The 14,897-nt window shown below is 40.9% G+C and overlaps 1 protein-coding gene across 2 annotated transcripts in view; it reads left to right on the plus strand.

Moving 5' to 3' along the window:
* The first annotated feature begins 4,017 nt into the window (after positions 1-4,017).
* Positions 4,018-14,897, plus strand: part of SESN3 (sestrin 3) — a 19,759-nt gene continuing 8,879 nt past the window's right edge. Inside the window, exons 1-6 of one of the 2 annotated variants that reach the window (XM_009282079.2) lie at positions 4,018-4,080; positions 7,384-7,581; positions 8,340-8,522; positions 8,908-9,144; positions 10,660-10,828; positions 13,074-13,189. In XM_009282079.2, the coding sequence (XP_009280354.1) occupies positions 7,387-7,581; positions 8,340-8,522; positions 8,908-9,144; positions 10,660-10,828; positions 13,074-13,189 (900 nt within the window). In that variant the 5' untranslated portion in view covers positions 4,018-4,080; positions 7,384-7,386. The remainder of the gene's footprint in view (positions 4,081-7,383; positions 7,582-8,339; positions 8,523-8,907; positions 9,145-10,659; positions 10,829-13,073; positions 13,190-14,897) is intronic. The other variant, XM_009282087.2, reaches the window with a different exon arrangement.

A 14,897-nucleotide genomic window follows, 5' to 3' on the forward strand; every position in this document is an offset into this window, starting at 1 on the left:
CCCCCCGAGTCTCAGCATGACCACCTTGATGTCGAGTTCAGGATGAAGTAGCTTTTATGCACCACGTGTGTGAGAAGCCCCCATATACCCGCATCAGTGCAACCACTTGCTTCTTGCCTGTGCTTTCTGCGTTCATGGCTATTCAAAAGTACTTCCCAAATCAGCTCTTCGATCAGCCCCACCAGCTAGCGGCTCCATTCTCAAATAAAACAGCCTCCTTTTACAGCTTGCTAAAAATAGTCATTTCTTTAAAGCCTGAGGACATGGTGGCTCATGTGACAGCGAAGAGGAAGAAGGGTTATTTCTTCTGCTTTAGGCTTTGGGAGGAAAGCCGCCATGCTGCCGCAGCACCGGCCGGGCTCGTGCTTGCTCCCGCTTGGGCTTCACAGCCATGTTGCCAGCCGAGTGGCTCTGGCATCCCTTCCTTTGCCGCGGCAGCCCGGCAGCTATTTGAGATGCAGATGCCATGTCCCAGTGCCCGCAGCCTCTTGGCTCTGGAGGGAAGGTGCGCAGTCCCTGCCACAACTAAAAAGAAACCCATGAGACGGCAAGTCACAGCTTTTGGCTCTGGGGGGTTTGGGCAGGGCTCGTCCAAGGATGAAGGTGTTTCTTGCAAATTATAGACATGCAAATGGGAAATGATTCCTCTTCATCACTGTTAAAATTCCTGATATTTAGCTCCCAACACCGTTCCAAGTGCAGCTTAAGGAGAGAAAGCAAGTCACAGATAAAGCTTGCTCAGGCCTGTTCTTTCATGAATTCCTGCAGCAGCTCTCCCATGGTCTGGAGAGGTCTTGTTCTGCTGTCTGACGCCGCAGCGTGCTACTGCAAAACCTGCTTCTAAGGCTCTGACTTGCAGTGGCCTCTCTCCCAGTAACCTGCTTGGGCTCAGTTTTCTCTGCTTATCTTTGAAGCTCTTCGTCATCTTTCTCCTTCCGAAGAAGCACCCCCAAAAAAGGCTCTAGTTTTAATGTAAGTGGAATTGGTTGCAAACCTTTTAAGGTAACTTATTCATACTCCAGCAATGCGTTTCTGGAGGAACATGAAGCAGAAGATAGCTGGTATATGTGTGTACGACATTTTGGTTGCTGAGCAACCTGTTTCTTGCTTCAGCCACTTAGCATAAGAATCCAATTTCAAATAAGATACTAGGGACGCCGGCTGATTTACCAATAGGTAGCAAGGACTAGTTGGACAGGAAAACGAACCCGCTTTCTTGGGAAATAGGAAGCTTTGCAAGAACTTTCACCGTAAAGGACCATATATCTGCAATGTTGCTTTGTAATTCCCATACGTAGTTTTTCATATTTGGGTTCTTGGGTAGACCTTAAATCACTGCTCTAGATAAAGCATGCCCAGAAGCAGGGGTTCTTATCTACCATTCGGCAAAGCCAGCATTATCTTTCTTAATGCTTGTAAACTTCCCATGTTTTTATTAATAGCATCCTGAAAACTTGTGTAACCAGATGATGTTTGCTCCTTTTCTTCTGACAAGCTTGTTTTAACCAGTCTTAATAAAATAAAAGCTTTGGCATGAAGGCAAAGTAATCTTCCGTGTTGATGGAAGGGAAGAGTATACATTTAAATTACAGAAAAAACCCAGCTCCCTGAAAGTGTGCTGTGATTAGACTCACCAACTTGAATTACTATGTTTCGGGTTTTGTTTTTTTGTTTTTGCTTTGGTTGTTTGTTTTTTCCAGGCTTGTTTTTTTTGGAACTACCACCACCCAAAAGGAGCTGGGTTTTGTAGTATATTTAACACACCTCGTTTTTTAAGTCTGACTATCTTCTTGGCTTTCTGTCGTCATTCACAGGAATTAATTCGAGATACTTGCCTACATTCATCCACGCAAGTACTGTTTCCTCCTTTCCTTCTCAGCAGTAGCTTATCTGCAGGGTCAAAAGAGTAATAGCAGTCACACTGAATGGGGACACACGGGAACACAGCCCATATCCCGCTAGAAGAAGCATATGCATTTTTTTGCCCTGGTCTGGCCTCAAGAACCAGCTTTGCAGAGCCTGAAGAAGCAGGGTATAGGTCAGAGAGCAAGATGGAGAAGGCAATGGTTCAGCTCTGGTTTAGACCTGTGTTCCAGCAAGAGCTGACAGTTTGCAGCTATTCAAGTTGTCTCGCTCACACAAGCTGCTTCCTCCAGATTATTCAGTATGAAATGAAGGTTTTAAACTCTAATATCCAGATAACCTTCATAAAGCAAGTAAAATGCAACCTTAATAGTAATCTTGGAAAGCATTTCTTTTTTTAATGTTGGCAGAAATGACTGGCTGCTAGCAAGATTGTGTATTTAAAGCTAGAAGATGTCTTCCTGTGCCTTGCGTAGCTTGTGCGAGGAAGGGGTTGCATGTGCAGATACCCAGTCTCTCTACACCCTTTCTTCTTAATTTAGACTGAGTACATTTGATTCATAAGAAGTATTTTATGGGATTTTGGGGCTGTGACAGCAGGCAGCGGTTGCAGTAAGTTGTCTCCTGGCTGCTGGGCTTCACACAGTAGATCCAGCTTATTTCTGCATCTTTTAGCAGCTAATTATTCCAAAGTCACAAATCTAATTGTCCTGTGAGAGTTTGCTTTGGAACATCTTTCCTGAATAATCACTGCTGATTTTTGCATGTTTTTTCATAATCTAATTTAGAAAGGACAGAATGTTTTTAAGGAGCAGGACAATAGTTACGCAGCTCCAGAGGCTTCATTTTCCTGTGTGGAAATCAGTGGCACGTTCCTTCTGGGACCGGCGCTGCTGTTTGTGCGCATGGCGGTTAAGCTTAAGCCCCCCTGGTAGAGGTATTTAAGGGTCATTTGTTATGGAAAACCTCGGACTTTTGTGTTAGGGGCACAAAATATTTAGTATGCAAATCCAATACGGCTGTTGATGGATAACTTATTAAGAGTCACTCACGCTGCGGTGCAATTAGGGACTTGAGAAAGTGTGCAGCCATAGTTTCCAGATAGGTGGAATACAACCATAAAGAGGAAAAGAAGAAAAGACAAGAAGCAATGGCTTTAAATTACTGCAAGGGAAATTCAGGTTAGACATTAGGAAAACTTTATCTAAAGATCCAAGGAACTAAATGACCTGGAGAGAGGGAGGAACATCCAGGAGGGTCTTTAAGAGGAGGTTGGACCAACGTTGGTCATGAATGACATGGACAGTGCTGGTCCTGCCCCTGGTGAACCAGAGGAGCAGGCAGCCTCCCCAAGGTCCCCTTCACCCCTCTGGCTGTCAGCGGCCACGTTGTGAAAGCCTCCACAGTTTACCTTAGTACAATTTCTTACCCCTAATAAATCAAAAAAGTCCTCTGGCTCTGTTACGCTGTTACGCTATCAGCCTGTTCTGTACTAAATATACCATCCTCAAAGGGCATTTCATGACTTCTAGCTGGGCTTTGCACACCAAGGCTTGTACCACGTGTGGTGTTCTCCTCTGGGCTCGGCAGCTGAGCAAGGCGGCCGTTTTTGTCGGGTTTCTAGAACAAGTCTTTAATTGGGTCTTGCTGGTTTGCGTGGACTGTGCTTTTCATGCCAATATTTGGCGCGCAAAGTGCTTACACTCTTCTCAACACTGAGGATCTCATAAGATGTTATTGAAGAAAACAGCATCTTGCTTATAATTTCCCAAGTGTTGCTTTTTTCCTCCTCTGCTTTCTGAACTTCCATTCAATCCAGTAAATGGCTAATTTTAGCATCGTGCCAAATGTTTTATTGCTGTTGTCTATGTATCTTCAAGCTGGTCTATAAACCAATCTGGATTAGGTTTTTGGGTTTTTTCTGTCTCATCCCTTGCCAAAATTGGTGCCGTTCATTTGCTCAAAGTACAGGCGATGAAAAGCTGATCTAACCAACATGGTGTGATGGCTTCACCTGCTCAGTGGGCTGTAAAACACCCAGGTGGCCTTGGGAAGAGAACCTAATCCAGGCCTTGAAGATCTCACCTTGCAAGATAAAGCGAGTTAATACGATATTCCTGACACTGACTGAATTATGTGACTGTTTTGCAGGAAAAAAGAGTACAAGTCTCCCCACCATTGACAAGAGGACCAAGTGCCTTTATACCAGAGAATGAAGTAAGTTTGCGATTAGCTGGGCCAGGTGGGTGGTAGCTTTTAAAATGGAAATACTGAAGGACGGTTTTACAATCCTGCTTGCCCAGTGGTACCCAGATGAGCTTTGTGAGCAAAAGCGGTGGTTTCTCTGGAGCAGGCTCCAGTGGGTAAGAACCACCCTGCCCTTTGGTGGTGCCGTGACATCTTTTTGGTTGCCAGCGCGCCGGGAGCCAGCCGTGAGCGCTGGCTCTGCTCTTCTCGGGCGATGTTAATTTTTTACTTTTAAGGCAAAACCTAAGGGGCAATCCTGCTTGCCCAGTGGTACCCAGATGAGCTTTGTGAGCAAAAGCGGTGGTTTCTCTGGAGCAGGCTCCAGTGGGTAAGAACCACCCTGCCCTTTCACACAAGTGGTGCCGTTTGACATCTTTTTGGTTGCCAGCACTCCCGGAGACAGCCGTGAGCGCTGGCTCTGCTCTTCTCATGGGCGATGATCACTTATTACTCTTAATGCAAGGCCTAAGGGGATGCCTATCCAGTATTGCAGCGGTATGACTATATAGCTCTCAAAGCAGTGTCTGACCTACAGTTTGAGAGAACCTGAAAATATGACTAACTCCTTAGACCGTAACTGTGGCTCTTGAGATAATTTATGGTTGAAAGGTATGGTTTGACTTCAAACTCGAGATTTCTGCCCATGATTTAATGTTCAACTTAAGCCTTGATTTGCAGTTTGCTGCAGTAAGTAGAAACTTTGCTATGGTGGTGTTCTCCTGTGATCTCAATCTTCACAGAGTATTGTTTATTGATCAATTAATTATTTGGGATGGCCAACTATAAAACCAAGACCTTTTTTTTGTTTTGTTTTAAGTAGTTGCTAAAGGCAGATAATTCACGTTAGAAGGGCCAAAAAGACATTTTGAAAGACAAGATAGCTGCTGTTCTCTGAGTCTTTCTCCATTTATACACCGGCAAGATTTGAATCTAAAAACAAACAGAGAGAGTGTAAAGGCTGGCAACAAGAAAACATAATGAAGCAAAAAGGAAGAGAGATCAAAGAGAGTCTTTCAGACTTGGGAAGAGGAGAGCAGAATGAGTTCCAGCCAGCCAAACTTGTGAAGAGGACTTCCCTTTCGTGTGAAATACGAGATGAAATTGAGATGCCAAACTTCATAATGACTTAATTTTTCTCATAAAGTCAATAATTGTATAAAAAGTAGAAAAATAAGTGTAGTTAAAATGATAACATATTTTGAGAGAATTGTTGACGAATTTATTTCACAGCTGATACACTTGGTACAGGCGCTAGCCAAGGGTGGAGAAGGAATCACTGAGTAGCTCTCAGAAAGGAGTAACCCCAGCAGTTACCCAGTACAAGCAGCAAACCTCCACCTGTATGGATAAAACAGCTATTCAGTATCACAAACAAATGTTAAATATTGTTTGTTAAGCAAACGACTACCTTTTTCCCCCCATTCCTTGGCATGAAATAATACAGTGGATAGGAAGGATGTAGTTACAGATTAGTAACACACTGAATGTCTCACAAATCTGGATAATAACACTGCCCGTGTCAAAGCCTGCTTTACTGTCGTAATGGAAGGAATATGGACAGAGCAATAACAACTTAATTGTAAAGGTTCCTGTTAAAGTGCCATAAGACTTTACAAGCAGAATAAAAAAACATGTTTGTGAAACCGTGGATGGTAATAAATCAGGAGGAAGTACATATACGGTATGAAGAGGATAGTAATATAGGTGGAGATAAATCTCAGAAGCAATAATGCCTCATATTGCTATGCCTGACATAGCAACAGTGCAGTCCTACAGGACTATATTTCAATTTTGTCAGCAGAATTTCTTCTCCATAACTTGTACTGCTACAAGGAAAACTCCTGACAAGCTGGAGAAGATTAGAAACCTTACCAGAGACATGAAAAGTATGATTTCCCCAAGAAACTACTAAATGAGACAAAGATGTCTTAAATACATGGGAGATACACTTGCTGAAGAATAAGGGGTACTCCTTGGAGTGGAGTGAGGGATATACCGTAATAAGTGGGATAAAATGATCTCTAATGTGTGAATAAATTTCCGATGGTAAAAATATTCTTAAGGAAAACTGAGGAGGCATCATTTTGGGTACAAAACACAGAAAAGCTGTCATAGCGAAGAGCTACACATGTAAAAATGATGGAGCTGCCTAACCGCGTAGCTGCTTCTTCCCTTTCTTTCTGGGCCCACAAATTAAAACAAGGAAGTACAGTGGTGAGAAGTGAAAATGTAGTATGTTGTTCGTGTTTCTTTGTATGTAACTTCTATATAAGATTTGATGGAAAAATATTTGAGACATGGTCCATTCATCAGCCCATCATAAAGAGGGAAAATGTATTTTAAATACAGTATTTCAGCAAAAGCATTGTGTCTTCTTGGTTTTAGGCACTTTCTATTTTCATGTGCAGTAAACCAGCTGAAATGTTTTCTCATTTCATGGTGTTTGCAATAGTAAGCTGGCTGGTTGAATACTGTGCAATTGGAGAATAAATACTGGGTATTCTAGTCTTGTGCTTGTAACTTCAGTGGTGAACATGTTGAGAATGGCTGTTCTTGGTGATAAACACTGAGTAATAGCACTAATACTGTGTCAGGGCTTGCAGTGCAAGAGCTACTTACTCTTTTGCTGTTTCATTTCATCTTGTGCCCAAGGTTTGGATTGGTTGGAATAATTAAAGAACAGCTTTTGTTTAAAGAAAGCATTAAATTCCTATTCTAAATAATACTTGAATGTTATGGACAAATTAGCATTTGATCTCCTCTTCAATTATACAAGCACAGAAGGGGTAGATTGCCAGGCTGTTTCTATAATTTGGTTACATAACCCAGTTCCTCTCCATTAATTCTGAATTTGGTTTTAGGGCTGAATGCTCAGGTGGTGTGTGTCTATACAGGCTGACTTTCATAAAGACTTCACTTTCCATTTAGCACTTGCTTCCTTCCAGCTCTCTGTACAGATTTGACTTTAAGCATCTGCGAGTTTAGCCGTTGTGGAAAGATCTACAGAAGAATGTTTTTGGTTTTCATAGAAACGTATTAAAATAACAGAGGTACAGCGTAAAGTGCTCTTCAGTTCTCAATATACAAATAACATCTGTATGTGTATATTCGCATGCATGCAAGCATGTACATTTACAAATATACATCCAGATCTCCAGCATTGCCTTTAAGTTTGTACGCAAGCAAATCTTTCATAGCGCAGTATGTTTCTCTCCAGGGCTAAAGCTAGAGAAAATCTCTTTTTCTGTTAAGTTTGTCCATCTTATTTTTAAGGTTATGCAAGCAAATGGTTTGGATGAACGTACTAATCTTCTTGTGGAAGAATACTCTACGTCTGGTCGCCTGGACAACATCACGCAGGTCATGAGTATCCATACTCAGTACCTGGAGTCTTTCCTCCGCAGCCAGTTCTATATGCTGCGCATGGACGGGCCCCTTCCTTTGCCCTATAGGCACTACATTGCTATAATGGTATGTACCAACAGGCTATATATTTTCTCCTGCAACCTTGAGTTGTGTATTTAAAAAAGAGGAAAAAAGGAAGACTTTAGAAAGGAAAGACTAGTGTGATATTTTGACAGGGGCTGAATTTTCGTAGTTGATTTTCATAGAATAAATCATGCCTAGCCAGAAGGTTTTCAATGAGAAGGGAGAATTGGCAACGTACATGTTTCCCTGTTTCCCACAGCGATACACTTCTCACATGCCCACGAGAGTGAGGTATTACAGAGAGCAGTTAAAACTGCGTAACCTTATTTCTGGATATTTAACCATCAGTGCACAGCAGTAGGATGAGATGCAGTGGACTCAAGTCACAACAAATTCCAGGTGGACGCAAGGAAAACAGTTTTTACCATGAGGATGTTGAGACATTACTGCAACAGGGGCCAAGAGAGGTTGTGTGATCTCCAAGGATGGAGATCTTGTCTGAACAAGGCTCCGAGCAACCTGATCTAAGTCAGCCCTACTGTGAGCAGGGGGTTGGACCAGATTTCCTCTAGAGATCTCTTCCAAACTAAATTAGATTCTGCAATTCAGAGTAAAGTAATCAAACGTATTTTTATTGGAGAATCCTCCATACTGTATAGAGATGCATTGCAATATAAAACATGGCCCTTTGGAATGAAATTGTATTTTTGTTTTGTGTTAGTAACCTGTCTTCCACCTGCAGCAAAATCAGATGACACACTAATGTGCTGCCCTTTTCCCTCTGTGTTTAATTATTCCAGGCTGCAGCCAGACATCAGTGTTCCTATCTAATAAATATGCACGTTGATGAGTTTTTGAAGACTGGCGGGATTGCAGAGTGGTTGAACGGTTTAGAATACATTCCCCAAAGACTGAAAAATCTGAACGAAATAAACAAACTCCTTGCACACCGGCCCTGGCTAATCACAAAAGAGCACATTCAGGTACCTGTTAAGTCGTGCCCTGTAGTAGCAGTAAATGTCCGGTAGTGAGAACTGCTAAGAACTATGCAAGTGTCTGGTTAGGCTTCATTACCTTGAGTTAAAAAATTTAGGGAAGTACTAGAGCATCGAATAAGCCAATGAATTCTTCTGCGTGACAAAGCCAACAAGATTTACTTTTTAGGAATAGCATTGGCTAAAATAACCCCAAAAGAAAGGTAATATATTAGTTGTCTCTTTTTTTTATCCAGTGAGAGTTTGTGTGCAAGAGGAATATGGTATTGTTGGAAGAAAGGACTTGATCCCTTTTAAAATACATAAGTGTTTTATAGAAAAGTTGGGGGCCAAAAGAAATTTTGTATTTACACTTCTTTTATTCTCATTTCAGAAACTTGTCAAGACTGGGGAAAATAATTGGTCTCTTCCTGAGCTGGTGCATGCTGTTGTCCTGTTGGCACATTATCATGCCTTGGCAAGTTTTGTATTTGGTAGTGGCATTAATCCAGAGAGAGATCCGGATACATCTAATGGAGTCAGACTTATAGCAGTCAACAACTTCTGTGTCTGTGATCTTGCCAATGACAACAACATAGAAAATGCATCCCTCACAAGTAGCAACTTTGGGGTTAGTGTCGCAAGAAGATTCTTTTACTTGCCTCTGTTTTGCATTAGAAAACTTTCTTCCATTCTTTCCTGTTTAAATTTCAGCATAGTTTGAAAGTTTTTGTCTACTTTACTGGAATGCTTGAGTCTGGTAACTCTTAGGTTAGCTCTAGCAGTTTGCAGTGTAATCTATTGAAAGCCACATTGTAATGGCAGATGGTAGTCAGAGCAATGTGATTTTGATAGTTAATCTCACAACCCATTGGGCAAGACTAAAACTTCACTTTCAGCTGAAAGCTTAAAGTCCCAGTTTCTTCAGACAGCGTGTCGCGGACTGCAGCATTGTGTCATCCATGTTCCTAACATGTGGAATGAAAAAAGAAATGGGAAAAAAAACAGAAGCCATAATAATAATAATTTTGACTTCAAGGCCTACAATCAGAAAACAGGTCAATTCTGAAACACTTCCATGTAGATAGGAGGAAGTATCTGAAATAAAATTACTTAATTCTTCACGCTGGTGTTCCAGTCTTGAATCAACCAACAGGGAACTTTGATGACTAGTTAATTAACATAAATGTGGAAATGTTTTTCTGAAAGTGGCTCTATAATACTTTGAAGACACGTCCTTGAATTAATACTGATTGATGAATTGGCCTCATCGCCTTTGATGGAAGATTGGGATTATGAGCAGAGTCACTAGATATATTTTTAAAAATTAGCAATACAATGTGAACATGTGATCAGTCAGTTCAGTTGCTGTATATTAAATTTCTGGGCTGTAAGACGTGCTAGCTCAAATCACTGGGGTATCTAATTCCCCGTTTGTAGTGGGCAAACGGCTGCTGCTGAATCTGTGCTGCTTGTTAAGCAGTGAGTAGCATACTAGAAAACAATTACAGCTATGGGCAGAAGAACAGAATCAAAAAGATGGAGAAGAAAAACCAAACAATTTATCATACGAAAAATCTGAATGATAAGTACAGATCACAGAATCCCAAACTTTGATGTGTTTCTAGTAATGAGGCCTGTTTTCCTTACAAAAGCAAGAAAAAGGGTCAACATAATGGTTATTTTGATCACAGAAAAGAAAACACTGATTTGCTGTCTCAGGTTGTGTTCCTGCATTGCAGCGTTGCACTGTATGTCTTCAGAAACATACTTTGCATTACTAATAGACTGAAAAAAGTTACTTTAATATTAAAAGCTGTTTTCTGATACACATAGGGCACACAGATGGCTTTTCCTCAGCCACATACCTGGTGGAATATATATTATAAGTGACTATGGTTTCCACATTCAAACACCACCTCTTCTGCTGTTAATCCCACTGCAGTAGGTTACTGTGATAGGTTAGAGTAACACTTCCCAGCTCCCTTCTTCTCACTGTCTGAAAGCTGTTTGTCTGCACTGTATGTGACCAAATGCATTCTGGCATGAGTTTTCGTGTTTGCTGCTGCTATCTGTTTTTGAGAACGTTTGTTGTCGAGCATGAAATCTGAAGATGACACACGTTGTCTATCTTCTAATTTTGCAGAATGTCATGGTGTTTTTGCAGATTGCAGATTCTTTAAGTGAGCTGGAGGCCTTAATGGAAAGGATGAAGAGGCTACAAGAAGATAAAGAGGACGAAGAAGCCTCTCAGGAAGAAATGGCAACTCGCTTTGAAAAGGAGAAGAAGGAGAGTCTGCTGGTAATTAGTGGAGGTATTTGTGCTTTTCCAGTTCCCTTTTGTTTGTGCTTTGTAAGGACTAAACACTTGAGGCCAGTTCAGTGACTACAACTTTTTCTGTCCATTCCTTTATTCTGGCTCTTGGTCTAGTAGGAGTGTAGCAAGTTCCTGTCGCTTGCTTCATCTGCTTAAGATTTCTTGATTGGCAAATAACACCATCCTCTTTGCTACTTGAAATTTAGCTTTTGTGTATTAAAAAACCCAGCCTTTAGGCTTATTTAAAAAGTTGGGTGTAACCTTCTCTTTCTTTATATGCCCTATATCTTCAAATTAATTCATTCATGTAAATATTCAGTAATATTTCACAGGTTTAAGTTCTACAGTGCTTAGAACTTGCATGACACTCATAAGTAGCCTTCAGATATGACATTTAGTTCAGGAAGTAGATTGGGATGAGACTGAACTTCTTTACCATTTACTGCCCACCTGGAAAGGACATTTCTAACTTACCGTTCTGAGTGATCGTACTGCTGTGCTGTTCCACTGCCTGTGTTGTGACAGAGATTCTTAGCTTTTTTTTTATTCTCAAATAATGTTCAAAATTCTGAGCTGAAAGCTTTTTTTTCCAGTATTCTTCATATGCTCTGGAGGCCTTCATCTCTAACAAACCATACAATGAAATCTGTTTCCTATATTCAGGAAGGTGGGGTTTTTTTCCAAAGAAAGTGTTCAAAGAAAGAATACTATTAAGACAATCAGAATCTCCAACCATTTCCTCATAGTAGAGGCTACTTGAAGATGACAGCTTGTGTCTTTTTAAGAAGTGACCCATAAAATGCTTCACATTTTACTGACACTGTTCTTTGTGAATTTAGATTTCAGTAGCTTCAGACCAAACGTGTTTGAAGTTATCTAAGTTTTTGTGCACTGAGCCCAAAAGGGAGGAAGAATGTATTGTGGATCAGCAGAGAGGTTGTTTTATGGCTCACTAGGAACATGCAGAATCTCTGAAAGAAGACACATCCAGCAACGTTATGGCTGGATTTTAAGAAACGGACATTGTCCATTCTTGCTCTATTTTTCTTTGGTCAGACAGTATCAACAGTGCAGAAAAACTGACACCCGTTGCAGTTTCATTATCAAATCAGGAATTCCATGAGTCTCTGCAACTTCAGACATATAAGAAAGAGGGGTTGTTTGGGACAGAAGGGGGTTTTTGATGCGGTTGCTGATAGTTTTGTTGACTTTCCTCCCTCTTTGCCTTTTGCTGGTTTGAGTTGAGGAGTCTGTATTTGTTGGGCCTTTACCCTTTTGTGAAATTGAGTCCTTGTCAGGGGAGAGGAATGTACATGTGCAGGTTTTTTATTCTTTGATAAGGGTTTGCTGTAGCAGATGCTGTGCGAGCTTCTTCCTATGCAGTTATGTTTTGATTGTTTAACGAGACAAAGAGGAGATAAAGCACTTCTGCAATTCTTAGATTAACTGACTTTTCAAGGTGCTAACAGTGGACATATGGCAACTGCTCTGTCAATGCCTGTGGAAGCGAGCCAGGATTTTAACATCAGGGTCAAATGCAGTCAGCTGTGCAGTAGTCAACTTCTGCAGAGGTAGTTACACAATCAAGCCACCTGTTTATTCAGGAGGGAAAGATTGATTCCTGATAGAGAACCTGTGCTTGCTTAGTGACACATTTTGGAGCTCTTTGAAGATGCTTAGTTACTAAAGCTTCTGGCAGAATTTCAGCCTGGTGTACTGTAGAGCTCTTTGCTTTCATATAATCTTCAACTGATATTTACAAGTGGAGTGTTGCATTGCTTTCTGGTTGCTCATACTCTGGGTTATAGAACAGAGCTGGTGTAATTCCTGACACCATACCTGCTCAGCATAGCAATCCTGTTGTCAAGGGTACATTTTTCTGTTTCTTATCCTAACACAATGACTTTACTAACAGGATTAATCTTCCTGATTTAAGATACCTAGCCTTCCTCAGATGTCAACAGAGGTAAAAGCACAACCTCAGACAGAAGTTTAGCCCATCTCTTCCCATTTTGTAGAAGTACGTTAGATGGCTGGTGTAGGCTGACATTTAGTTGGCTCAATGAAAGGGATGGATCCCATACAAGCAGATTAGGGTTGAAATGTTTCTTTCCTTCATACCGCTCTCTTCCTTTGCACAACGTCTAAAATTGTTCTCTAGTCCTGTAGTAGAGTGGTAGTTGGAAGTCGATGCTAACTCATGTGCTTGCCTAAAGCAAAGCATTTTGCTGTTTTATTCACAGCATTTGATGATGAAATAGTTTCTACAGATGTCTCCCGCTATATTGAAGATCCTGGGTTTGGGTACAAAGACTTTGCAAGGCGAGGAGAAGACCATCTGCCAACATTCAGAGCTCAGGTACCATCTCTTTAAAGTACATTCACTCAAAGAATGTTTGTATATCTCCTTACAGGGCAAATAGCGTAAAATGGTTGTAGTGGGGGATGTTTGTTGCATGCTCCTTTTCTTGCCCTGGTCCATAAAATAACTCGCAAGCTTCCATAAATCTACCTGAGATGAGGCTTTTACTATTTGTAAATCTCAGACAAGGGAATACTTAGCTTTCAGTCTTATTCCAATTATTACCAGAATTAATGTTTGAAAACTGTAAAGCATATCACTAAATCTGGAATAAAAGTGAAAGGTAGAAAAGAAAGAATTTCTTTTCCATCCCTCCAGATGTTGTAGAAAAAATCCATTGGAAGAACTCTTTATTTCTGTCATTTTATCAAGTATTCTCTGTCCAGTGGTTATCAATACATAGATGTATATATGTCTGTGACAATGATTTGGTGAGTATCGTTCTCATATATGCACCAAATCACTGGACTTTGAATGTCAGAAAAGAAAAGGAGTTCTTAAATATGATTACTGAAGTTTTTGGCTATATTTGAATATTTTTTTTAGTACTGTTGCATGTACATGTTACCTGTACATTGTCTTACATATTGGCATCTTTTTCCATGACCAGACTCAGGAACTTCTTCATGATATATATAACAGGAGGGACATTCTAGGTGATTTTGTTCCAGCTTATAGAGTAGATTAATCAGCAGTCTAGTAGTAAATTGTAAGCAATAGAAGAAATCTTAAACCAAATCAGAGAACTTCAATTAAAAAAACAGTGGGTGCAGGAAAACTTCATGGTCAGAAGATGTATCTAAGACTGTACAATAAAGAATCCGTGACCACTCTCAGGAAATGTATGTAGCTATATAGCAGTCTCTGCTGATCTGGATAGTTTACTCTGCAGTCTTTATATGAGCCTGAAGTAGGTAGGTACTGCCAAAAAGAATACGGCAGAGTCAGTGCCTGTAAATCAAACATTCTGCTTAACTACTTTAGGAGCAGCAGGCTCCCATGGAAAAAAGCTCTACAGAAGTTGAAATTGGAACTAAAACATCTCTGCTCTTAAATAAACAGGACAGCTTCTGGCCTACATTCAAAGGAGTCACCTTGATAATTTAACTTTATTAGTATGTCCTACTCTTAAGCAGTTAGATGTACATATCCACAGCCTCCCAAATGCTCTGCTATTAATGCAATTTTACTTGCACTAGCATCCCAAAACCCTGCAATAAATCCAATCCTTATTCTGGAAAAACAAGACTGCCTTTATCTCTGCGGGTTTAAATTTAGTAATAGAAAAAGGCATTCCATACACCGCAGAATGTCTTTAATTTTTTTTCCCCCTTTTTCATTGTTAGTATGGATTAACTGTTGTTAATCAGTTAAACAGCGCTTCCCCCTCCTGAGGCTTCTGGTTTTCAGAGACTTTTGTGATGCCCCAGGTGTTCTGGACACCTTTACAGGGCTGGTAGGTACAGCATATTTCTCACAAGCCTTATGTCATGGTTTAACCCGAGCCGGCAGCTAACGCCCACCCAGCCACTCGCTCACTCTCCCCCGGGTGGGATGGGGGAGAGAGTCGGAAGGGTAAAAGTGAGAAAACTCGTGGGTTGAGATAAAGACAGTTTAATAGGGAAGGCAAAAGCCGCGCACGCAAGCAAAGCAAAACAAGGAATTCATTCACTCCTTCCCATGGGCAGGCAGGTGTTCAGCCATC

Source organism: Aptenodytes forsteri, unplaced genomic scaffold (genome assembly GCF_000699145.1).
Source record: "Aptenodytes forsteri isolate BGI_AS27 unplaced genomic scaffold, ASM69914v1 Scaffold75, whole genome shotgun sequence".
NCBI classification, from domain to species: domain Eukaryota; kingdom Metazoa; phylum Chordata; class Aves; order Sphenisciformes; family Spheniscidae; genus Aptenodytes; species Aptenodytes forsteri.